General features: G+C 48.6%; 2 protein-coding genes across 2 annotated transcripts; both read left to right on the top strand.

Moving 5' to 3' along the window:
• Positions 1-74: 74 nt before the first annotated feature.
• Positions 75-19,880, top strand: LOC310829224 (serine/threonine-protein kinase NLK2-like). The gene is made up of 11 exons (XM_083707469.1): positions 75-2,267; positions 4,904-5,033; positions 6,365-6,420; positions 7,364-7,470; positions 8,455-8,540; positions 10,529-10,738; positions 11,728-11,829; positions 11,952-12,038; positions 13,001-13,199; positions 17,631-17,724; positions 18,188-19,880. Exons 1-11 carry the CDS (start codon positions 2,026-2,028, stop codon positions 18,234-18,236), a joined length of 1,362 nt encoding a protein of 453 aa, XP_083563595.1. The 5' UTR covers positions 75-2,025; the 3' UTR covers positions 18,237-19,880.
• A 1,432-nt stretch (positions 19,881-21,312) lies between these two features.
• LOC310830446 (transmembrane protein C16orf54 homolog) lies at positions 21,313-21,777 on the top strand (the record flags this gene model as incomplete). The annotated part of the gene is made up of 1 exon (XM_083710227.1): positions 21,313-21,777. One exon carries the CDS (start codon positions 21,313-21,315, stop codon positions 21,775-21,777), a length of 465 nt encoding a protein of 154 aa, XP_083566353.1.
• Positions 21,778-26,017: the final 4,240 nt, after the last annotated feature.

The raw sequence follows: 26,017 nt of genomic DNA, 5'->3' as shown, positions 1-26,017 counted from the left end.
GCCGCCTGCCTTCCCCTTCCTTCCTTCCTGCCAGGCTGCTGCCTCCTTCCTTCCTTCCTTCCTTCCTTGCTCCCTCCTTCCCTCCCTCCTGCCTGCAAAGATGGACCCGCAGCGCCTCTAACAAAGACCCCGCCGCCGCCGCCCGCCTAGACGCCGCCGCCGCCTCGCTCGGGTTTGCCCTTCTTGGCTGGGTGGGGGGGAGGTTGCACGGGGGTCTCCATCTCTTTCTCCTCTCCTTTCCCCGGGGAGCCCCTTTTGTCTCCGGCCGCAGCAGCAGCAGCGCCAGCAGCGCCCACCCACCCCACCTCCCCATGCCTTGCTGAGGCTCTGCGAAGCCCACCCGGGGGGGCGGGTGGGGGGTGGACCCCATTCCGCCGCGATGGGCGCCCCACCTTCCCCCCCGCAACCACCGCTGGAGGGGCTTCCGCGTCGGGAGGGGGGTCTCCTTTAAGGCTCTTCTTTCTCCCCCCCCGCCACCCTCATTCATCCTCTCCGAGCACCCCGGAAATTATCTGATTCTATTTCCAAGGAACCCACTAGGAGACACCCACCCCCCACCCCCAAAAAGAACACCCCTCCAACACCCTAATATTTACCATCAGCAACCCCCAGGCATCAACAGCTGACCTTTGAGAGGGTTTTTCCAGGCACACCTTATCAAACTTCTCCAAATTATAAAGGAAGATCTTGATTCTGGAAAGATAGCTCCCCTCCGCACACGCATTTAAAAACAGAAACCCCTTTCAAAGAGGAGTCTTACTTTCCTGATTCCCCCCCCCCCCGCAGTTCTCAGTAAGCTTCCCCCCAAAAGTGATTTCACCCCTCTGTGCAAGAGATCCCTTGTGGGTCTTATTCACATTTGCTGGTCATAATTGTAGAGAATCACACAAACATCTCTTTGGACACTGTCCAGAATTTCTGCTGCTCTTGAATTTTCTGTTTACTTCAACCTCCTCTCATGATTTCTGTGGTACAACCCTGAACCTCTTCCTTCCCCCCACCTTATTAGAAAGGCAATAGATCTCCTTCCCCTATATTTTGAAGTGCACTTCTGAAATTGCTCCCGCTTCCCTGATTCCAGACGGGCGCCTTGTTTAAATTTCTTTCTCCCATAGCTATAGGTCATACTGTCCATTTATGTCTACGGGGATCCCCAAATTTTCCATCCCTCTAGCAGGGAGGAGCCTGGGCTTCTTCACCACATTTCTATAGGGTCCATCATTTGCATCTGTTTGTAAAAGAACAGAAATAGTAGTAATAACAGATTCCCTAAATCTCAGTTATATAGTGAGATCACATTTGAGTGCCTGCCCACTCTCTAGTAAACACCTAATCCCAGAGGTTCCTGATATAAAAGCCAACAATTCTTTCAACCTATCCAACATTCTGGAACCTGGGCTCCAAAAATCTGTTTTGACAGATTGTTCCTTTTCATTTAATTCAGTCTGAAAGTCGCAGAGGAAAAAAACTCCTTAGAGGTATTCCCTGGAGCGTTTCGTCTCTGATAGAGGGACGTGAATTGTACAACTAGAGTTTTATTGTGTTAAATCTCCCCGCTTTCAACGAGAGTTGAAAGTAGTGATCTGAGACCCTCCAAACTGCCTCCGCACTGCCCCATAACCCAAGACACCCACCTTCAACCCGCTTTTTCCAGACCCTTCCACATTCAAGGTATCCCTAAATACCTCCCCTTTCGTCCTAAGTCGTGAGAGCTTTCAAGAACAGGTGCTGCTAAGGCCATACAACTGTCAAGAACACTCCTTTGCAGATTCTGGGACACCCCAAAACTTTTGAGCACCCAATATTGCAGACGTTTCTTCATACCTGCGTTCAGCCAGCCTTTCGATAGGCACCCGCAAATTTCCCCCCCAGCTCAGAGTTTCCCTACTGTCCCAAGGGTGCCTTGAAATCCGATCTTCAGACCCAAGAGCTCATCCTGCTTCTGATTCTGATTCCTAAAGCAGGCTCTCTCTAGCCCCTTTCTCAAAACTATCATTTCTTTAACCCCCCCTCCCCATTTGTCCAATGGCTTTTCAGGACCCAAATCACCCCCTGCAAGCCCAGCTCTGTAGCAATGTTTTTGGGGCGCTCACTGGGTTAATACAACCCCCTTTAGCAGCCGGGCTAGGTGGGGGGCAGAAGTATTATTGCAATAATGGGGTGCAGCTAGCCTCGCCGCCGCCGCAGCAGACGCCACTCAGCAATGCGGTCATGGTGGAGCCGGAGCCCGATCGGCCCATCGGCTATGGAGCTTTTGGCGTGGTGTGGTGAGTGAGGAGTTTGGGGTCGCTGGGGGTCATGGGCTGGTTGGACGTGGAGAAATGGTGGGTGGGGAAACGGGCGAGGGGAACCCCCAAGGGAAAAAGGCTCAGAGCCAGGGGAGTGGTGGTGGGACAACCGTGAGTCATCAGAGGGAAAAGACTGGGAGGAAGAGGCGTTGGAAGCTGAAGCGGTAACAGGGCTTAGTGAGCTGGGAGAGTCTGTGGCAGAGAGCAGTCCAGAAGCTGAAGGAGAGGAGGGAGGCCCAGAGGCAGAGATGAGTCAGGCTGGTGAAGAGCCAGAAGGGTCTCCCTCTCCTGCTGCAGCAAGCTCTCCTTCCCCCTGGTCTCCCAGAACCAGAAGAGGCATGAAATATATATATATATATATATATATATATATATATGGAGGTTTTGGTGTCCTCGGGTGTCTTCCCGTGTAAAAGTTGGGGTGTCTAGGCGACGTTTCGACGAGGTCTCACTCGTCATCTTCAGGCTGGTGCTTTCGGCTTCTTGTTACTGGAACAGAGCGGGATCTCAATGTTTGAGTTCCTATAAATACTGTAGAGGGGGTGTGGTGTCTAGCCTCCAATGTTCTGGGCAGAGAGGAAGTTCCCAGGCTAGTGTGCCTTTTCTTCTTTTGTTCCTTAATTACTTGAGAGATACCTTGAGTGATTTCTTGAGTGATATCCTGAGTACCACTTAGGTGGGTCATTAGGTGTGGATTAGTTGCTAAAGTCTTTGTGTCTTGACCTCTTGAACTTTGTGAAGAGTTTTCCTGAGAAGATGGCTGTATTGCACTTAGTTGTGCTTTGGCTTGGCTTCGTGTATAGGGGCGAGCTGTGGTTTTGTGGCTTGTGTCAGCCAGATCTGTGTAGGGATTGCAGGGGGGTGCAGCATCCGGAGGTGCCACCATGGATTGGCTACTGGATGGTGTCAGTAAGATCCAGAGGCACACAGAACGCCAACACCAATCAACCACACCAGACCCAAACCCAGACCCTCTCCACAGATGAATTACTGACACCATCCAGTAGCCAATCCATGGTGGCACCTCCGGATGCTGCACCCCCCTGCAATCCCTACACAGATCTGGCTGACACAAGCCACAAAACCACAGCTCGCCCCTATACACGAAGCCAAGCCAAAGCACAACTAAGTGCAATACAGCCATCTTCTCAGGAAAACTCTTCACAAAGTTCAAGAGGTCAAGACACAAAGACTTTAGCAACTAATCCACACCTAATGACCCACCTAAGTGGTACTCAGGATATCACTCAAGAAATCACTCAAGGTATCTCTCAAGTAATTAAGGAACAAAAGAAGAAAAGGCACACTAGCCTGGGAACTTCCTCTCTGCCCAGAACATTGGAGGCTAGACACCACACCCCCTCTACAGTATTTATAGGAACTCAAACATTGAGATCCCGCTCTGTTCCAGTAACAAGAAGCCGAAAGCACCAGCCTGAAGATGACGAGTGAGACCTCGTCGAAACGTCGCCTAGACACCCCAACTTTTACACGGGAAGACACCCGAGGACACCAAAACCTGCATATATATATATATATATATATATATATATATATATATATATGCTTTCGTAGATTTTCACGGGTACAGGAATGCAGGTTTTGGTGTCCTCGGGTGTCTTCTCTGTTCCAGTAACAAGAAGCCGAAAGCACCAGCCTGAAGATGACGAGTGAGACCTCGTCGAAACGTCGCCTAGACACCCCAACTTTTACACGGGAAGACACCCGAGGACACCAAAACCTGCATATATATATATATATATATATAATTTTTTTTTTTAATTAGAATGGCAAAACAAAATAAGAGAGTACTCTGAACTGGCGAGATTATCAGCAAGGTTAAGAGACATTACGTATGAAAAATTGATCAGAGAGTGGGATATATACAGAGTATATGTAAAAGAACACTGTCAAAGATCAATCCGTTGGCAGGTCTTGACTGAGCTTCAGTGTGTAAGTAGGATAATTTTATAAAATAAAATTTATAGTAAGTCAAGTAATACAGAGAAGGTAAAGTTTAAGTGCGTATTTAAGGAACTTAATTCGGGAACGCAAGGGGAAGATCGGAGGTCTTGTCAAATTTAATCACAATTGGATGTACAAATCAAGTATTCGTTAAAGAATGAATAATTGTTTTGTTTTTTAATTTCTTATTTTGCCTATAACATCCATTGCATATTTCTGTTGTAAAGTTTTCAACCAATAAAGCATTTAAAACTGGGAGGGGGGGGACGGGGACGACGATGACGACAGAAGAGGCATGAAAAGGGCAGAGGAGAGGTTGGCTGCATGCAGGCACAGTCTCAGATTGCTTGGGGAAAACCCTGGAGAGAACTTGCTCAGTGTGATTTACTGCTGGCTTGCTCCTGACACTCGGTTTTGTTTTATTTTTTGAGGAGGTTGAAGTCTGAGGCAGGGAAGGAAGGGGCTAGGGCAGGGATCAGGAAAACTGGAGCCTTCTGGGTGTTCGACTCCCATTGTTCCTGACCGTTGGGGTCTGCTGGGAACTGGAGTCCGGCAGCATCTGGAGGACCACTGGTTCCTCAGTCCGGAGCCAGAGGTCCAGGGGAGCTGTGAACGGCCATTTCGGAAGCGTTCTGTTTCTCTTTCCTCAGGTCGGTGACGGATCCCCGAGACGGGTCGCGAGTTGCACTCAAAAAGATGCCCAACGTTTTCCAGAACTTGGTCTCTTGCAAACGGGTCTTCAGGGAGTTGAGAATGCTCTGTTACTTCAAGCACGACAACGTGAGTGTGGCGAGAGTGAGAGGGGAGGTTGGTGGGGCTCGGCAAAGTGTCGGCTGCTCTGCTAGGTCAGCGTATCTCTCCATGGGCCTATCTGTTGGGGGGTAGCGGAGCCAGTGGTCCAGTCAGTGCCAGCCGCCATCCAGATTTCTGCCACTAGCCCTGATGTGGCATCACTCTGTACTTTTTCAGCCCTGTGCATGGTTTTTATACACATCTGCTGTGTCTCCACCCTCGCTCACCCTTTTTCTGAAGAAAAGGTTGCAGCATTGGGACTTTAGACAAAAGGCGTTTAAGAAGTGACGTGATAGAAGATTATAAAATTACGCATGGCATGGACAGTGGGTAGAGAAGGATGTTGGCCGAGGTGGGTCATTGACTTGGTCTTATGTTCTTAGGACTTTGACAGTACCTTCCCTGGTTTGTGGTACACGTTCAAGCTGAGCTTTCATCACCATCATAATTTTATTATTTCTACCTCTTCCATCTGACTGGGTTGCCCAGCCACTCTGGGCGGCTTCCCACAGATATAAAATAAAACACCAAACATTAAAAACTTCCCAATACAGTGGTTCCCACAATCTAGAGAAGTTTGGCCCTCTTGGTGTTCAACTGCCTTTGTACCAGTCCCTTCCTTTTGGGGAGGTTTCCTCTTTTGAAGTCAAATGTGACTAGTTTGGGATTTCTTTGGCACTTCTCTCGCTTCCCATAAATGTTGGTTTTCATAACGTAATGGTCACTTGTCCCCAGTCGGTTCTACAGAACTTACATCTTTTGCCAGGTCCTGGCTGCCACTAACATTTACAGTCAAACCTCGGTTCCCAAACGACTCTGTTTTGGAACGTTTTGGCTCCCGAACGCCGAAAACCCGGAAGTAAATGTTCCGGTTTTCGAAAATTTTTCAGAAGTTGAACGTCCGACGTGGCTTCCACTTGAGTGCAGGAAGCTTTTGCAACCAATCGGAAGCTGCACCTTGGTTGTCAAACACTTTGGAAGCTGAACGGGCTTCCGGAATTGATTACGTTTGACAACCGAGGTTTGACTGTAAGTCCAGGGTGACTGCTTCCCTGGCTGGTTCCTGGACTAGCTGTTCCAGGTCACAGTCGTTCAGAGCATTTAGAAACCTGACTGCTTTGTTGTGACTGGAGCCCTCCTGAGGGTATCTGAGGTATCTGAGGTAGCAAAATAATATTTTCCCTGAGTGATAACAGCTACATTGGTTTGCTGATGTACTGGAAATGCATTGAGATAGCTCATCCCACATAACTTTCTCTGACAGGACATTACAAAAACAAAAACACAACTGTTAAATGTTCTTTCTCTTGTTCTCTCAGGTCCTCTCAGCGTTGGACATTCTCCAGCCTCCACAAATCGACTGTTTTGAGGAGATGTATCCTTCGTCCCACAGGCAGGCCGGTGCAGCCTGTTGCTCAGTTATCTTCCCAGCATTCCTTTGCTTATCATTTCTGCCCCCCACCTCTATCCTTTGCCGGAGAGGCCAATATAGGTATTTTTTTGTTGTTGTCTCCTTCCCACCCCTTTTATGTGTTCGTTCATTTGTTTATTTATTTTGTAATTGCTTTTCTTACAGTTTTCAGGCATTGTGTTGATTTGGGGTTTTTTTTCTATAATTCTTTTGCCGTGCTTTTCCCCCACCAAATTAATTTTTGTTTCCTATCTGTGTTTAGCTTCCTTAATTTACAGTTTGTCAAGCATTTCTCAGTCTGTCCATCCCCCGATGCAATTGTTTCATGGCTTCTTCTCGGCTCCATTTCAATCCCTTTCTTTGTCTTTGTTTTCCTTCACTCCTCAGTGTCTCTCTTTTCCTGTAACCTATTTGCTTTCAAGAATATCATCATTTATTCTCCTGCCTGTTTCTTCTTATTTTACTTCCTTCTGCCGTTAACACTATTTGTCTGTCCTCCCCAATTGTAACCTCCATTAGTTCCGCTTTTGTTTTCAATAATCCCCCCCCCCCTTTTCATTCTTGGTGTCTCTTTTACAGCCAGCGTTGGCCTTTTCCATCGTTTCAATTGTCTTGATGACATTCTTTCATTTTGCAGTGTGTTTGACTTTCCTTTTACCTGCCTTTGATCTGCACTGTGGTCCATCTGTATAATTATTATTTTTTAGACTTACCTTAATTTTGCCTTGCCCTTGCCTTTGTGTGTTCTGTGCTTTCTGCCTCCTAATTTTGCTGGAAGCAGTTGGTTCAACTAAATGGCGGAGAACCAATTTTTCTTTTTTGCTTACGATGGGAAGGGGCTGGGCGCTCAGATACCTGGTCGTTCTCTGGTCCCATCTCCCGCATCCTCCTTGACGATGTCCACCAGTTACGTCATCACAGAGTTGATGCAAAGTGACCTTCACAAAGTCATTGTGTCTCCACAACCTCTCAGCGCTGACCACATCAAGGTCTTTCTGTATCAGATCCTCAGGGGTGAGTACCAAAACATTTCTAAAGTGAGTTTTTCATTAACAATATGCCGCAAGGCAGTCAGTATGCAACACACTAAATTACAGTAGCTTCTAGAAAAACAACAATAAGAGCTCGTTAGGGGATGGGAATCATGTTTCAAAGGCTTATCTGAATAACTCTGTTTTCATGACACCATTACTGTAGCAAGTAGACAGGGATGATTCGTGCTGAACTTCTAGTGGCAGGGAGTTCCACAGTTCCACATCAAAGGCTTGGTCCATATCCTCAGGGATATGAGAAGCCACTAGAAGTTCCCACCAGAGGATCTCTGTAGGATGTGGAGATGTCACAACCTTTTATTGTAGGAGGGTTGATGTCCAATTCATTTCTGAAGTTCCATCCCTCGAATACCTCTTCCTTCCACCCTCTTAAATTATTCTCTTCTCCTTCATGCTTCTCTTCCCTTTTGACTTTTATTGCTATTTTCTTCTGCCCCTCACCTGCGCTTTCTCAATTCTTTCTCAACCTCGTTCTATCACGCTTCATGTATTTTTTACCGCCTTTCAATCACTTCCTTCCTTCCTTCTCTGAGGTTTTTGTTCTTTGCAGAGCTGAAAACCGGATTAACCACAGTTTTTAGTCTATTAATTGTATGTTGCTAATTGATTTGTCAATAATGCTGGCATATGGGTAAAATGGTAGTTCTGAAGCCAGAAGCGTACTTTCCTTTGTTTATACATCACGCAAGGATGTCATTTTAGAAGAGGCATTACCTGCTTTGTAAGGGAAAAGATGGTGGCACGAAAAATGCCTCTTTTAAGATAGTGCTAGCCCCTCAGTTTTTATAAGTATGCACATTTTTAAAATAAAATACCTTTTTTAAAAAAATTAATTGGAGCCCCTCTAAACAAACATCTCAGCCCTTTTCCCTTTTGCTTCAGTCAGCCCATTTGTTGCAGGCAAGTTTTGTGACATTGCAAATTCTTTTCTCTCTCTCTCCGCCAGGGCTGAAATATTTGCACTCTGCCGGTGTTCTCCATCGGGACATCAAACCTGGGAATTTGCTGGTCAACAGCAACTGTGTCCTCAAGGTAATTCAGCCTTGTAGCCTCTAGGGGGAGCTCTTAGGGTGCAATTGTCTCTTATCCCACTAATTAATATTGTGATTGCTAATCATAGGTTTGCCATATTTCAGAAAGTGAAAATCCGGGCAGAAAAGTTGTTGAGCTTTTTAAGGCAAATTTGTTGTTTTGTTTTTTGGCCAAAGTTGTTGAGCTAGTTGAGCAATTTTTCCCCCCAGGTTTTAGAGTTACTTTTTTCAAGAAATTGCCACTTCTGATATGGGTTGCCATGCACCTCGATTTTCCCGGACATTTCAGGGATTTCCTCCTGGACGCGGTTCCCGGCTGTGTCTCTGGAAATTCTGGACGCCTGGCACCCCTACTAAACAGGATATCTCATGGTTGTTGCTTGCTCACTGAAAACGTCTGTTTAGATTGTGACCATTTGTGAAGAAGGGAAACTCTGTGCCAAGTGATCCTTCTTTGAAGGATTAATGCCCCGCTCCTTTAACTGGAAAAAGCTCCCACGGTGACTTGTAGGTCCATAGAAATAACACAGCTCTTGCTCTCAGGCTTGCAGTCTAAAAAGGCATGTAACGAAAAATGGGATGTGGAGGGAAAGGAAAACAAGCTGGATGAGGCTGGATAGCTCAGTCGATAGAGCATAAGACTCTTAATCCCAGGGTTGTGGGTTTGAACCCCACATTGGGTGAAAGATTCCAGGGGGTTGGATTAGATGACCCTCATGCCCCCTTCTTCCCTACCGTTCTGTGATTCTAAGCAGACTCAGGCGACAAATCCTTCAGTGCTACAAGGTTCTTATGATGAGCAGCTTGGAAGTATCTCCTAATGGTTAATCAAAATCTTCTTCCTTGCATTTTCTACCAATTAATTCTAGTCCCGCCCTTTAGAACAGTCCTCTAAAACAGGGGTGGGGATCCTGTTGCCGCCCCCCCCCCAAAAAAAGTGGTTGCTGGGTTGCAAGTCACTGGGCACAGGGTCCTTACAGCCCCTCCCTGCGCTGGGAGACTGGCTCAAGTCCGACCTCTGCAGCAGTCCATTGGGTTGCCTCCAACGAGTTGCTCGCCTCCCGCTCAGTTCCCCTGCAACGGGAATTAGATAATGACTAAATCTGCAGGGATAAACGTCCAAATTAAGCAATGTTGCAGATGTCCACCCTCATTTCGGCAAAGGGCAGCTTTCCCCTGATAACGGAGGTGAAGCAGGAGACTTTTTCTTCTTCTCATTTTGGAGAGAAACCAGTTACCGTATTTTTCGCCCCATAAGACACACCTAGTTTTTAGAGAGGGGAATGCAAGAAAAATAATTCTTTAAAGGGAGCGCTGAGCAGAGCCTGTATGCAACGGGCTGCCCTTCTCCCTCCTTGGGGAAAAGCCTGCAAGCGTCGCACACACGCTCCCCGCGGCTCTTTAAAGGGAGCGCCGCTCTTGGGGGCTTTTCCGGGAGGTGGGGGAAGGGACTGAGGGGCTGCCCTCTGTCCCTTCCCCCACCTCCCGGAAAAGCCAGGGATAGCCGCGCAAAGCCTCTTCAGGGCAGCGGGATGAAGGCTCCCCGTGCCCGGTAGAGGCTTAGCCGCGCAGCCTGCATTTGCGCCATAAGACGCACACAAGGGAAAAAGTGTGCCTCATAGAGCGAAAAATACGGTATAGTGCCAGGACTGACGTAGAATACATGAAACGACAGTGAAGGAAAGGAACGTAGTGTCACGCTCAGAAAAGCTTTTTCGTTTCTCACTATTCAATGAATCATGGCAGCCCACCAATACACAGCTGGGATCCATAAGAAAGTCCTTCCAGGTCAAAGGGCGTGACTTTCTGGTAGGCCTGAGCCCCAAACACCTCTAATGGAATCAGGGTCACTTGTGGCTTTGAAGGAAGTTGGCTCATTCCACCAGGGCGCACTGCATACCAGACTGAAGTTGGAGAGGACTTTGGGCCAGATGTCTATGATCTTTGTCCTCCTTCTCGCGCTTGACACACTCCTTGCCTTCCCTTCAGATCTGCGATTTTGGCTTGGCCCGGGTAGAGGAGCCAGATGAGTCCCAGCACATGACTCAAGAAGTGGTAACTCAATATTACCGGGCCCCTGAGATCCTGATGGGCACCAGGCACTACGGACGCCCAATTGATATTTGGTCGGTGGGCTGCATCTTCGCTGAACTGTTGGGCAGGCGTATCCTCTTTCAGGCCCAGAGCCCAATTCAGCAGGTAATGTATAGGAAGCCAGTATTGGGGAAAGGGTGGGAAGCTGTTGGTGGCAAAGAGCGTGGCTGGATCTAGAAGTGTTTCAGTTAAATGTGTTGTAAACTTCATATGAGAAAATCAGGTTGGCAAAAACGGGACTCCACAGCGCCATCTGGTGGCACAGTGTTAGAATGCATAAACAATGCATATAAAATCTTTGCCAGTGTAGCTCAGTCCCAGATCACCGTTGCTTGTGATTCTACAAAACGGCCACCAGTGGGCACCAAACAGCAATCCATCCACCTACAATGCGAAAAAGACAAATTCTCATTTTCCTTAAAGATGGGTGACATCAAAATGACATTGCATATTAGGCTTCTAAGGATGTTGATAACTCCCAAGTTGACGCCAGGTGCCTGGAAGGGTGAGGCAGGGCAATGAGGTTGGGGGCAGATGGATGCATCAGCCAGAGTCCTGTTACATTAGCTGCTATTGGTCTCACCACTCGTCCATCTCACTCAGTATTGCCTTCACAGTCTGACAGCAGCTTCTCCAGGGTTGCGGAAAAGGGGCGTTCCCACTTCAGCCTGGAGATTAAACCTGGGACTGGCGTGCAACTAAAGGAGGTCCGATTGAGATACTTTTGAATGGGTCTAGAAAACAAAAACACACATTAAAAATCTGGCATCGTAAGAATCAGGAATCGGTGTGATTAAAAACGGAAAGGCAGGCTGGATTTCCAGCTGCTTCTGAAGACGTATATTTGGAAGTGCCTTTGATAGTTCCATAGGGAGGGATTTCCGCAACTGCAGGGCCACCACTGAGAAGGCCCCGTCTTTGGCTGGCAACGTAATGGACTGTACCTGTGGGCATTCAAGGCGGAGGGACTCTGTAGCTGATCCTAACGCAGGTGCAGTAAATTTATTCCTTTCCTGTCCTCCTGCTCCCTCTCGCCACTCCCTCTTTCTCCCTTCCGGCCTCGTGGCTCCTTTGCACTGTTCTGCGGTCGGCAGCTGGACCTGATCACAGACCTCCTGGGGACTCCTCCTGTGGCCGCCCTCCATTCAGCCTGTGAAGGGGCTCGGGCGCACATTCTGCGTGGCAACCACAAGCCAGTGAGTACAGCTGTCTGTTGGGAGGGGGGATCTGTGAGGACGGGGAGGGAGGGAAAGAGGAAGAGAATGGCGCCAGGCATGTGCCTCTCTTCGCAGACTCAGCCCTCTCTGTCTCTTTCCAGCCGTCGCTGTCTGTCCTTTACATGCTCTCTGGAGAAGCCACCCACGAAGCCGTCCATCTGCTCTGTCGGATGCTGGTCTTTGACCCGGTGAGTTGGTGTCAGCGAAGGTCTTGACCCGGTGACGGCCTCTTGGGGTGGCCTACCTCACAGGAATGTTGTGAGGGTGAAACAGGAAGGGGGGGGAACTATGTCTGCATTTTTTAGCTCTTGGGAAGAATGGCGGGATGTAAAAGTAATGAAATAAAAATAAACTATGAAACGTTAGGCTGCTGCTCTCTCCCCTGCCCACTGCATGGAAAAAAAGCAGTTCTGGTGGTGCTTCCTCACTGGCACCACCTGCAAGCACCTAGTGTATAAAGTGGTACCTCGGAAGTCGAACGGAATCCGTTCCAGAAGTCTGTTCAGCTTCCAAAACGTTCGGAAACCAAGGCATGACTTCTGATTGGCTGCAGGAAGCTCCTGCAGCCAATCAGAAGCTGCGGAAGCTGCGTTGGACGTTTGGGTTCCAAAGAACGTCCGCAAACCGGAACACTCACTTCCGGGTTTGCGGCGATCAGGAGCCAAAATGCTTGACTCGCAAGGCGTCCAGGATCCAAGATACGACTGTATGTTCTTCCGTTCCACAGTCACTCTGTGTCCCTCAGTAGCGTAGGGGACACAGCCTTCGCTTTCTCAGCCAGCCAGCCAGACTTGAGCCTGAGAACCTGCTGGTTTCTTGGTACCCACTACAGGTTCCTTGAAGTTCTAGATTATCCAATTTTGATAATCCAAACCACCTGAATTCCATTCGCAAGCAGAACACCCAAAGAGCTGCCCTCAACAGAAGCCCTGCCTTAAAGCAGAAATCAATATATTTTTAGAACAGAAATGTTTTGTTGCAGACCAAAGGCAGTGCTTAAAGTGAATTGTGGTGAGCCGAGGTTTGCTTTTCAGGTGTGAAATTCCAAGTTCAAGGTGCTTCATTCTCATTTGAATATTCAGCTTTCACTGTTCAAGTTGCAGAGAAAAACATTCAGTGTTTGTCTTGACTCTCCTCCTCCTGCCTGCAGGCCAAACGGATCTCTGCCAAGGATGCCCTCTCTCACCCTTACCTGGACGAGGGCCGGCTCCGCTACCACACCTGCATGTGCACCTGCTGCTTTTCCGTGTCCTCAGGCCGCGTCTACACCAGTGACTTTGAGCCCCGGGCCGACCCGAAGTTTGATGGATCCTACGAGAAGAACCTCACCTCCGTCTGGCAGGTCAAAGGTAGAGTGTCCTCTTCCCCAGGCTCCCTCCTCGCACCTGGGCAGTTCCACCCTTGGCTTTATTCCTTCCTCCTTGTTGTTGTCGTTTAGTCATTTTGTTGTGTCCGACTCTTCGTGACCCCATGGACCAGAGCACGCCAGGCCCTCCTGTCTTCCACTGCCTCCCGCAGTTTGGTCAAACTCATGCTGGTAGCTTCGAGAACACTGCCCAACCATCTCGTCCTCTGTCGTCCCCTTCTCCGTGTGCCCAACATCAGGGTCTTTTCCAGGGAGTCTTCTCTTCTCATGAGGTGGCCAAAGTATTGGTGCCTCAGCTTCAAGATCTGTCCTTCCAGTGAGCACTCAGGGCTGATTTCCTTCAGAATGGATACGTTTGATCTTCTTGCAGTCCATGGGACTCTCGAGAGTCTCCTCCAGCACCATAATTCAAAAGCGTCAAATCTTCAGCGATCAGCCTTCTTTATGGTCCAGCTCTCACTTCCATACATCACTACTGGGAAAACCATAGCTTTAACTATACGGACCTATATGAATAGCCTATAACTATACAAATAGCCGTGGGACGCAGGTGGCGCTGTGGGTTAAAGCCTCAGCGCCTAGGACTTGCCGATCGAAAGGTCGGCGGTTCGAATCCCTGCGGCGGGGTACGCTCCCGCTGCTCGGTTCCAGCGCCTGCCAACCTAGCAGTTCGAAAGCACCTCCGGGTGCAAGTAGATAAATAGGGACCGCTTACCAGCGGGAAGGTAAACGGCGTTTCCGTGTGCAGCTCTGGCTCGCCAGATGCAGCTTTGTCACGCTGGCCACGTGACCCGGAAGTGTCTCCGGACAGCGCTGGCCCCTGGCCTCTTAAGTGAGATGGGCGCACAACCCCAGAGTCTGTCAAGACTGGCCCGTACGGGCAGGGGTACCTTTACCTTTTATACAAATAGCCAAGGAGGAAGGACCTTCCCCTTGATGGATCACTGCGTTGCCGTGGTGAAGGGGCTTGAATAACTCAGAGAAGCTATGAACTATGCTGAGCAGGGCACCCAAGATGGACAGGCCATAGTGGAGAGTTTTGACCAAATGTGATCCACCTGGAGCAGGAACCAGCAAGCCACTCCAGTATCCCTGCCAAGAAAACTCCATGGACAAAGACAAAAGGGCCTTCCTCCTTGGCTGTTTTAATTTCTATCTTGGCTTGCCACACCAGGATCCCCGAGGCAACTGATGCTGATAGTGTTTGCAATTAAGTTGTAAGTACCGTGTTTTTCGCTCTATAAGACACACCAGACCACAAGACGCACCTAGTTTTTGGAGGAGGAAAACAAGAAAAAAAATATTCTCGATCTCAGAAGTCAGAACAGCAAGAGGGATCGCTGCGCAGTGGAAGCAGGAATCCCTCTTGCTGTTCTGGCTTCTGTGATAGCTGCGCAGCCTGCATTCGCTCCAAAAGATGCACACACATTTCCCCTTACTTTTTAGGAGGGAAAAAGTGAGTCTTATAGAGCAAAAAATACGGTAATACGTTTTGAAACACAAGCAGCAGGGGGAAAAGATGAGCAGAGGAAAACTGCCTGGAAACTGAGACAAGGGTAGGAAACGGGATTCCCACCGTAAATTGTGGGTCTCGAAAATCTGGAGGGCCAAAGGTTTCCCCCACCTGCGCCCCACTTGGACTCCTGGATAGTCCAGAAAGGTTGCACGGTTAGCCTCGCTTGCTAGGGGTGTGCCCAGTTGGAGACAGCGGGACTCACTTGCATGTAAACACGAACAAGGCGGTTTGTTAAATTATATATACAGAGGCCCATCAGCAGGGCAGCTTCTGGCTTCAAGGAGGAGATAATTTAGAATCTGACAGGGACCCACCCTCTGTCATAGCACCCAACTGATACGTCTATGTGGAAAAAGCTGCTTGGGAGGATTTTATTATTATTATTGTTGTTCTTCAGAAAGGCAGCATGCCCGTATCTTTTAAAATATTTTGTATTTATAAAGAAAGCACAGCAACGGTTTAAAATCAGGAGAATTTGCAACCATACATTTGCAGCGTATCGCCACGTTAGATTCCGAAACTCGCAATGTGTCTTTTAATTGCTGCAACACTTTTTTTGTTTTGTTTTTAAGAAATGAAAAGTTGCTTTAAAACAAACAAGGAAGGCAGCATGTTAGCGGTTTGAAATAAATAGCAGGGAAAGTGGAAGGAAATGGGGAAGTGTGTGTTTTTCTGTTGGGCTGAGTTACCGGCTGAGTCACAGGAGGGGTCTGGGAACTCGGGGTCACGTGCCGCGCAAACGGGTCGTGGAAAATGTCGTTTTTGAGGAGGAGGAAGGGAGGGGCACTGTGGCGCTGACCCAGGAGGCTGTTCTAAGCATGCCAGGGCAGCAAAGGGTTGTAGCTCAGTGGTTAGAGCACATGTTCCGTGTACAGAAGTTGCCTGGTTCAACTCTGGGCATCGCCCAGGACAGGGCAGGGAGAGTCTCCTTGCCTAAAACCCTGGAGTGCTGCTGCCAGCCAATGTGGGCAGTGCTGAGCCAGAGGGAGCAAAGGAGAAGACCGATTCCTACATTACTCGTAAGGGGGAATGCGGGAGCAGGGGACCCTCAGGCCCTGGAAGGGGGATAAGGAGGTGGAGGAGCCACGATTGAACTGAGGCTCTGAAGGTCAGGAGAAGGAGCGTCTGCCGGATCTAGGATCACCCTACCCTGGTGCCCTCCATCTCCCACCAGCCCCAGCCTGCATCTCCAGTGGTTTTAAATGAGGGGCAGGGCCAGCACCAGACTGCAGGGAGCCCTCAGCACCGTGCCCTGACCTCCCCGCCCCCAGCCACATACAGTGGTACCTCAGGTTAAGTACTTCATTCGTTCCGGAGGTCCGTTCTTAACCTGAAACTGTTCTTAACCTGAAGCACCATTTTAGCTAATGGGGCCTCCTGCTGCCGCCGCGCCACTGGAGCACAATTTCTGTTCTCATCCTGAAGCAAAGTTCTTAAACTGAAGCACTATTTCTGGATTAGCGGAGTCTGTAACCTGAAGCGTATGTAACCTGAGGTACCACTGTAGTTGGATCAGCCATCTTTCTATAGGGTGTAATGGGGTGCTTTTCCCCCAGCTCCCTTAGTCCCTTTTCTCTCCATTCACTGGCCGGGGTTGGAATCTGCATCGGCCAAGGAGCATTGCATTCTGGGTAAATTAAGATGGCAGCTTCACTCCCATGCCGACGTGCTAACCCTGCCTGCCCACCACTATAACAGCCTCCGCGATGAGCAACGGGGCAGTGAGGGGCCTACCTGAGCCCCTGCTGTTTTTGGGCAGTGCCAATGGTGCCAGGCTCAATGACGGGAGCTGCAGCCCCAAACCTTTGGAGGGCTCCAGGCTGGAGAGGCACGGGCTGCACTGTGAGTCATCGGTTGCATTGGCCAACTTTGACCCACGTCTGTCGCCCGCCCTGCAGGCTTGCTCAACCTGTGGTTTCCTATGTGCGTCTGTGTGGGGAAAAACACACAACAACAAGGTTGTTGAAACAGCAAAAGGTACACCAGAGCACCCCAGGGGCATTCTTGCCTGCCAGTGCCGTGACAGGTGGGATATAAAAGCAACTAAATAAAAGGCCAAACACCAGCACACTGAACTGAGCTCGGAAACAGGCCTGCGGCCTGCAAGGCTAAGTGGAGAGCTGGCAAAATGGCTTTTTTTAGATCAGGGGTCAGCAAACGTTTCAGCAGGGGGGCAGCCCACTGTCCCTCAGACCCTGTAGGGGGCTCGACTATATTTTTTTTGGGGGGGGGGGAGGATGAACGAATTCCTATGCCCCACAAATCGCCCAGAGATGCATTTTCAATAAAAGGACACATTCTACTCATGTAAAAACACGCTGATTCCCAGACCGTCTGTGGGCCGGACTGAGAAGGCGATTGGGCTGGATCCGACCCCTGGGCCTTAGTTTGCCTATCCCGTGGCTTAGATTGGCCCCAGCGAGCAGCCTAAACGATCTGTTATTTTGGATTAATGGAATTTTGCAAGCAGTCATCAATAGCCACCCTCATGTGCCCACCACGGCAGTAAGTTTTGGGTCCAAGTGTGATTGTCTGGCAGGCCTTGGGGCGGGGAAGAAAGGAGCCCTGGGTGGGAAGGAACAAATTTAAAGACAAAATTACAGATATGAAGATCTGCTTGAACTCAGGGGAAGAATAGAGCTGGGTTGGGAGAGCAATGGTGAGGCTGGGGGTGAACTCAGTGGCGTAGCGTGGGTTGTCAGCACCCGAGGCAAGGCAAGTAATTTGTGCCCCCTAACCCGTGGATTTGCGCCCCCAACCGGTGGATTTGCGCCCCCTAACCCCCAGATGTTACGCCCGGTGCGGCCGGCCCCCCCTGCACCCCCCACGCTACGCCACTGGGTGAATTGGGCATGGAAAAGAGAGGCGAATAACAGGGACCCCTTTCTCCCTTTCCAGAGCTGGTGCATAGGTTTATCCTGGACCAACAGCGGGGGAAACGCGTCCCGCTCTGTATCAACCCCCAGTCGGCTGCCTTCAAAACCTTCATCCGGTGAGTGTGTGGTGCTGCCCCCTAGTGGCATAGCTGGAATCCCCCCTTAATAGTAATATTATAATAACTTTTTATTTATACCCCGCCCATCTGGCTGGGTTTCCCCAGCCACTCTGGGCAGCTTTCAACAGAATTTTAAAATACAATAATCTATTAAACATTAAAAGCTTCCCTAAACAGGGCTGCCTTTAGATGTCTTCTAAAAGTCTGGTAGTTGTTTTTCTCTCTGACATCTGGTGGGAGGGCGTTCCATAGGACGGGTGCCACTACCGAGAAGGCCCTCTGCCTGGTTCCCTGTAACTTGGCTTCTCGCAGCGAGGGAACCGCCAGAAGGCCCTCGGCGCTGGACCTCAGTGTCCGGACAGAATGATGGGGGTGGAGACGCTCCTTGAGGTATACCTTAGGAGTGGGTTTCTGGCCTAGAAATGAGGGTCTTTAAACTCTTCTTGTTTCCACTCGGCAGCTCCACGGCGTGGCATTCCTCCAAAGTGTCCAAAAAGGAGGAGAGATGAAGGCGCCCAGTGGACAGGGTGGGGAGAAAGAGAAGAAAGGAGAAGAAGAAAAAGGGAAAGCAAAGGAGGAGAAGGGCAGAATGAGAGAGCCTTTTCATCGGGTGATGGAGAGAGAGAAAGAAGAAGAAGAAGAAACAACCACTCTTCTTAATCCTGCACTCTTGAATATTTTGACTCATGGACAAACATTTGGGGTGGGGGGAAAACGTCTGTGTCTTTTTTTTATTATTATGAATATTAATATTATTTGGGGAGGGAGGGAGGGTTGGGAAGGGATTGTTTTTTGCATCAATTGATGTCTTTTTCCCTCCACCTTTATTGTTCTGCACTGGAAAACCCTTTAGGTTGTAGGTATTCTCCTTGTGCAACTCTCCCTGTCCGCAAACTCACCCCCAAATCTGCACTGTTCCCTGACACGCCTGTATTTGCCCATCTCCTGGCTGAGTTACCCTTCCCTCTCTGTTCCTGTATTATTAGGGTTTTGTATTGCTACCCCTACAGGGTTTGCAGTTATTGGAGCGAAGGGGTGTTTGCTTTTCTCAGTATGTTCTGCCCATTCTGCACCAAACCCTGCTGTTCCCCACTCCTTCAAAAAAAATCCTCTTTAGGATCAGTGAAGGGTCTTCTTACTGGATGCGTCTTCACTCCTATCTGCAAGGCACTGTCCCATAAATAAGTGGCATGTTTTATTAGTTCCCTTAAATGCTCTGTCCCAAAAGAACCACAGGTGGGGGGGTAGAGGGGGGGAGAAACCCAATTTCCTAGCTGGTATCCATACAGCCTTTATCAATCATATTGTTCTCTTAACTGTTCACACTGAATATTCTGCCACTTCTTACAATCAGAAAACGGGACTCTGGGCCTAAGTAAATATGATCAGTGATGGAACACCAATAGGTTTTTAAGTAAGTAAAGTTACAATGAAAACATGGGTCAGGGATTTGAAGTGTGTGTGGCAGAGAGGGCCCAACCTTTTCCTTGTCTGCTTGCTCCAGTTGCCCCACCACTAACCCCAGAAAGAAAACACCTGAGGTACCACCTGGCTCCATTTTGGCATCTCCCAACGTAGCCTTAAAAAAAAAAATCACTGCTGGGGTTTACTGTATAGTTTAGTTAGGCCTTCATCCTGTCAGCAGAATCTCTAGAAGTTTCCTTCTCCCACCACCCCATTCTGCAGCCAGAAAAGCACCCCAGTTCTTAGCACTCCTCAAGGACACTTACTCCTCCCTTATTTCCACACCCGTTCGAAAATCTACCTCTTTTCTCCTAGTGTGTGTTTGGTTTGTGTGTTTGTTATTTTTAGCCGGGGGTGGGGGTGTTGAACTTTCATACTTCTGTTGTTAATTAATTTGTATTTTGTTTTCCTGGCTTTCTTTTGCGGGGGAGGGCGGCTGTTGGATGTTTTTTTTATTCTTAATGTTTTCAGTTTCATTTATTAATTTATGACCCCGTCGGATTTTAGAGACTCAAATCCTGAATGCGTGTGTGCGTGTGTGCATTTTTCCTTTGTCCCTGAAAAAGAAAATGAAAAAACAAAAAACACAACCAACAACCTGGAAACTTGAACTGTCTTGGCTGTAATAATTTTTTTTCCTCCTAATTTAATTGTGCTCCATGGTAGCTGAATTAAATTTATGCTGTGTATTTTTCTCCTGTGAATTTTTTAATTTCTCTTCCTATTATTATTACTATTATTATTCGACCCTTTGAATGGAAATGCACTTTTCCTGGCAACTCTTGTTGCACATCTGGATCCCTCTTCCAGTTCTGCTGGGGCGGCAGGTTGCTTTTGAGGGGCGGCTTGGGGTGTGCACCTGCCCCAGTGAGACTGCAAGCAGGAAGTGCCCATCTGTGGGCTCCCGGCCTCGCAGGGCGTGTTCAGGAAATGATGCGATCAGGACGCCTCGACCACATCCTTTTCTGCCACTGTTGTCAAACTGGAGGCAACCTTTGCTTTGTCGGGGAAGTTCCTCTAAGGCAGAACTGCACACTTGGGGGCCCGCAAACCAAGGAATCCGCCGTTTATCAGGTGAGGTTTTCTATTTTTTTGGTCTACCCATTTCTGTCCACTTCCCCACTCCTCTACCGGATTCAGCCATTAGTAGGTGGGAGACAGTTTCCTCTTAATGTCCCAATGTGGAAAACACCCAGAGGAAGAGGCCCATGCAGGGGTGGGGAATCCGGGCCCCTCCGTGTCTTGCTGCACCTCGGCTCCCATCGCCCCTAACCATTGGGCATGCTGGCTGGGGCTGATGGGAAGACCACAAGCTCCCCAGCCCTGATGTGGGAGAGTGTCAGAGCATCTACTCTGCTCAGTCAGATGGACAGGGTACAAAATAAAAATCATCTTTATGGCTGCAAAGTTAAGCAGGGGGCGAGAATCCTAGAATTGTAGAGGTGGAAGGGCCACAAGGGGCATCTAGCCCAACCGCCCCTGTAATCTTTTGCCCAATGTGGGCTTCAAACCTACTACTCTGAGATGAAGAGTCTCATTGCTCTACCAACTGAGCCATCCTGGGAGGGTCTCAGAAAACTGGAATGGGACTGAGTGGGACTTCGCAAGCGGGTTGAGCTTTGGGACTTGTAGCTGCAGAATAACAACTACAGTGGTACCTCGATTACAGGTGCTTCAGGTTACAGACTCTGCTAACCCAGAAATAGTACCTCGGGTTAAGAACTTTGCTTCAGGATGAGAACAGAAATCGTGTGGTGGCAGTGGGAGGCCCCATTAGCTAAAGTGGTACCTCAGATTAAGAACAGTTTCAGGTTAAGAACGGACCTCTGGAACGAATTAAGTTCTTAACCTGAGGTACCACTGTATTTTTCTTGTCTTTTTAAAAAAAAAGTACTGAGGTTTTATTTTTATTTTTTAATACCGCTCCACCCACATCCCTCGATTACATCAAAAATAAAGCCCAGTACGACCAGCCTGATACAAATCCGTGATTTGACTCCTCCCTCTTTCTCCACAGTTTGGCTTCTTCCTGACGCGCCCATTCTGATTCTGGATGCGGCTTTGATGTGGCTCCATCGCAGTGGCCCACCCCCTGCTACGTTGTCAACGCCAGCCCCCTCGATGGGAGCCCAGATGCCTCCTTCCTCTGTGGCCTCCCCGCTCAGCGAGTGTGGTAGCTGCCTGCTGATCATGACAGGCATCGCCTTCATTGCTGGCCTTTTCATCGTGATCTCGGCCGTCCTCTGCGACCGGGTCTTCCGTGGGTCCCTGCCCTCAGAAAGAAGGGGGCTGCCGTCTGTCTGGAGGCAAGGTGGGACGCTGTGGATCGAGCCTTCCAGGAGCCGCAGGGAGCCAGATCTCCTATCTCGGCCGTCAGAAACGGTGCCCCTTTGGATCCAGCGCTCAAACGACTGGTTTCTGGAGCAAGGGAGCTGCGATTCCCCCGAAGATACCCAGATGGAGACGCAGAGCCCAAGCAGCTCGGCCCCTTTCTGGGATGACGGCGAACCCACCTGGAGGATACAGCCACGGGTCACCCTGCAGGACCTAGAGAGCTTTTTCCAGCACAGCGGTCGGGGTACCTAGAGTGTTCCGTGGCTGGTTTCACTTAAGGTGCCCAAAACCTTCTCTGCCCACTCCACTCCTTCCTGAATCCAAGAAAGCTCAAAGGTCACTGTGGGGTGTGAGATGGAAAATTTCACTCTTGGGGTGTTAGGGCTTGGGTGGGAGTGTGTGGGAAATGGGCAAGAAAACATCTGGGGGGGGGGGTTTAATACCCTGCTGGTTGGTGTAAACATAGGCTATGATTAAAGGACATCGGGAAGGAGAATTCTGGGACCAAGGAATTAACTTCTCAGTGTGCTGGAGAAGGAGGCAAAAATGGAAAGTCATTTTTTAAAAAATAAGTAATGAGAAAACCCACAGAGGTTTTGCTTCATCAGATACCCATTTTTTAAGCTTTCCAACCTGACTCACTTCATACATCTCCCATGCAAAATATGCCATTTCGGCATAAAGGGTTGGGGCCCTCTGGATTCCTACAAGTGACCAGCCCTTAAGGACTGCCTCCCCGCACATTAAACTGCCCAAACAGGAAGATCGTACGGTCACAGTGTTAAAAGGGGCTTCAGAGCTCAACTAGACCAACCCGCTGCTGATGCAGGATGAAAGCAGGCTTTCAAAAACCGCAACTGTGCGTCTGACATGCGCAATAGTGAATGTGGCAACGAAGCAAAATGGTGGACGTTTTGTAATGGTTCTTGTGCTCTTGGCAGTTTATGCTGATTAAAAAAAAATATGGTTGACCTGCGGCTTGTTTAATATTTTATTACAATAGGCAGCATTTTAAGTTTGTATAGAAAATAAGAAATAATATAAAATAACTAAGTGATGGGCTGCTGGGTTTTTATCCCGTCATTCTCAGAGGGTTTTGTTACTGCTTTTTGAAGTGACGCAAAAAAGCCTTTTCTGTCATCACCATCCAACACCCTGCCGTTGTGAGATGTTCTCAGGAAGCCTCGTTGATGGCAGGTGAAGGCTCGGCTCTCTTTCCACAATGGGAAGCGGCAACGCTTTGGAATACCCCTTGCCAGAAACTGCAGGAAGGGAGAGCGCTCCAGCCCTGCTTCTGGGTGACCACTGTGAGAACAGGATTCTGGACTAGATGGGATGTTGGCCTGATCCAGTGGGCTCTCCTTATTGATATAGGGTGCGAAATGTCTGGGTTCAGCAGACGTCGGAATTTAATTAGAGCTTGTGTGTTAGAACCAGGAAAAAGCCAGACTTGTGTGTTTAAGGCAGATCCGTGTATTTGACCTCTGTACTCGCTGCTTCTAATCATTTAATTAGCATGCGTGGAACCTAATTATTGTGGCCAGCATGACTAAGCCGCTTTCTGGCAAAACCAGAGCAGCGCACGGAAAATCTGTTTACCTTCCCACCAGAGCAGTACCTATTTATCTACTTGCACTTTGACGTGCTTTCGAACTACTAGGTTGGCAGGAGGAGGGACCGAGCAACGGGAGCTCACCCCATCACAGGGATTCGAACCGCCGACCTGATCAGCAAGCCCTAGGCTCCGTGGTTTAACCCACAGCGCCACCTGCATAAGATGTTTTAGGACTTTTTAAATATCGGAGCTGTATTTGATTTCGAAGTTTTATTTGTTGCACTGTTCAGACTTTTAAATACCACGATTAAAAGAGACGATGGTTTTAACATGGTTCGCTGCTCTGAACTGTGCTTGTTCTCAAACAAATATGCCAGCAGATACAAGTTCCAGTTAATACCTGTACTCATGACTGATAACCGCACACACTTAGCATCTTTCTTTTTTTCTTCTGGTGTAACCTGTCAGGAACATAGAAGTAGGTGTAAAGCATAGGTGATGCTGACTCCAGTGAGGAAGGGAGCTGTTTCTGGCAGGGGAATTGAAAGTGACTAGTCTGTGGGGGAAGGCCCTTCACTCTACGCAGGCATTATGACTTTACCTCAGATGTGAAACTGACAAGGGCCTTCTACATGCTTGGCCTCCTGACTACGGCCCAGTTAGATGCCTCCATCTTAGTTTTTGTTTTTTAAGAAAAGAAGCCGTGGGAAGCTGCCTGTCTGAACTGACTAATAGGAGGTTAGGGCTGCTTTGCATCTGGATTTTTCTGATCCAAAGCCATCCTTGAGTGAGTGGATTGCAGGAGGGATTTAAAATAAATGATAATTGTGTGCTTGACAAATGAGGCAGTCCACATGGACTAAAATTATGTAGCTGTACCACTGCTCTCAGCCCCTCTGACCCACTGTCTTGTAGAAGTGGGGTGGGTGGCTCAAATCATGACGCCAGATCAGTGAGGATTGCCTTATGACCTGAAAATATGCCCCCTGGGGCACCTTGACTTCCACACGCACACGAACCCCCAACAGAGCAAGGGGTTGTATGTGTACAAGAAGCACATTCTGGCCACATTCACACTGAAAGCACTATGACGCCACTTTAAACAGTCATCATGGCTTCTTCCCCCGAAGCATCTTGGGAGCTGTAGTTTGTTCAGGATGCTGCTGAGAGTTGTTAGGGGAGCTCTGTTTCCCTCACAGGACTAAAATCCCTAGAGCGATTTAACAGATGATCTCTTTCACAGGGAATTGGGGACTGTAACTCTGGGAGGGGAATGGGGGTCTCTTAACAGCACTTAGCAGCCTTATCAAACTACAGCTCCCAGGACTCTTTGGGAGAAGCCATGACAGTTTAAATTGGTACCACAGAAATTTCAATGCCTCATGTGAATGTGGCCTCTATATGTTCTGGAAGCAGCCGCACTGAGCACTGGCCCTCAAGATATTTGGCTGGGCTAGAGCAGTGTTTCCCAACCTTGTGCCTCCAGATGTTTTTGGCCTACAACTCCCATCATCCCTAGCTAGCAAGACCAGTGGTCAGGGATGATGGGAGTTGTAGGCCAAAAACATCTGGAGGCACAAGGTTGGGAAACACTGGGCTAGAGGGCCTGATCTTGCCCTAGATTACCTGAATCTTTTCTCAACTATCTACTTCTTGCTTATATTAAGAAGCAGGCTTTTCAGATATAAACGCACCATCACATCCTTCGAAACACACTAGATGCAGATTATCTCGCAAAACCTTTGCAGTTCCCATGCCCAGCCTTTCCTGTGGTTGGTCCTGTGGTGTCTTCTACGTTTATCTCAGTTCTTGCTGCACTCAAACCATTCTCAGGTTGTCAAAGACCTCGCATCCTCATGTTTCTTTCGTTTTTCTTGCCCCACAACATTTAAGGACAGGCTAACATGCCAAAATTGGGCAAGAGAAAATCTTCCCTTCACATTTTCCCCATACCTGGATAAATTTCTGCTAAATCTCACCATTTTTTAGACGGTTGCGAATGTCACAGGAAAACGGACAATCCCACCAATAATCCCTGCCCACACTGCTTACTCTTTCAAAGAATTTTTTCAGTTTTTAAATAAGTTTTAACTGGTTTAGACGGTTGGTTTTTAAAACTGATTTTAGAAGTTTTAGATCAGGAATTGCATTCTGTTATTGAATAACTTTTGCATTTTTAAACTCATTTGAATCACAGAACCAGTCACAAGTACAGGTAAAACGGGGTTTGGACCTGCTGCCCTTGATGCTAATCCTATTTACTTAGGAACATGCACCATTTTGTTCTAGAAAAAGATACTACTACTACCTCGAATAATAATGTATGTGTCATATCATTTTTTTGGGCAACCAGTGACTGTAGCGAGTGGGGGAAAATAGCTTTTGAACAATGTAAGTTGTCAACATTTGGGGGCCAGTGGGCATATTTGGAATTTTGAGAAAGTCTCCTTGGGCGCCAGACACACAATGGCTGCTGGGTTAGCATATCGCCAAATGACTTTGGTGATGGGCCCATGAAATGCTCCTGCAACAGTCAGCCCATCAATGCAAGGAAAGGCACCTACACTAGCTACTGCCAGATTCACTCAGAGAGAAAAACTCTATGAAGGTTAGTCTAGTGCCATCATACACAACACACAACTGTTTATTGTTGTTTAGTCGTGTCCGACTCTTCATGACCCCATGGACCACAGCATACAAATATCTTAGCCACAACCACAGTGATGGGGGCAGAGAGAGAGCTGGTGACAAAGACAAGGCCCAAGGCATTTTGCTGCCTGAAGCAGAGCCCAAGTACATGCAGCAACTATCTTGGACAGGGCCGGGGAGCCCATGCTTCTCCTCGAGTTGTTGGGCCGGGAGGCAGCTAGCTGTGGGACCACCCCTGAGAATGCCCTCTCCATTGTTGTTGTTTAGTCGTTTAGACGTGTCTGACTC

The sequence above is a fragment of the Podarcis gaigeae genome, assembly GCF_964106915.1.
Source record: "Podarcis gaigeae genome assembly, chromosome: 13".
Taxonomy (NCBI): Eukaryota; Metazoa; Chordata; class Lepidosauria; order Squamata; family Lacertidae; genus Podarcis; species Podarcis gaigeae.
This window is presented reverse-complemented; position numbering and strand designations above follow the sequence as displayed.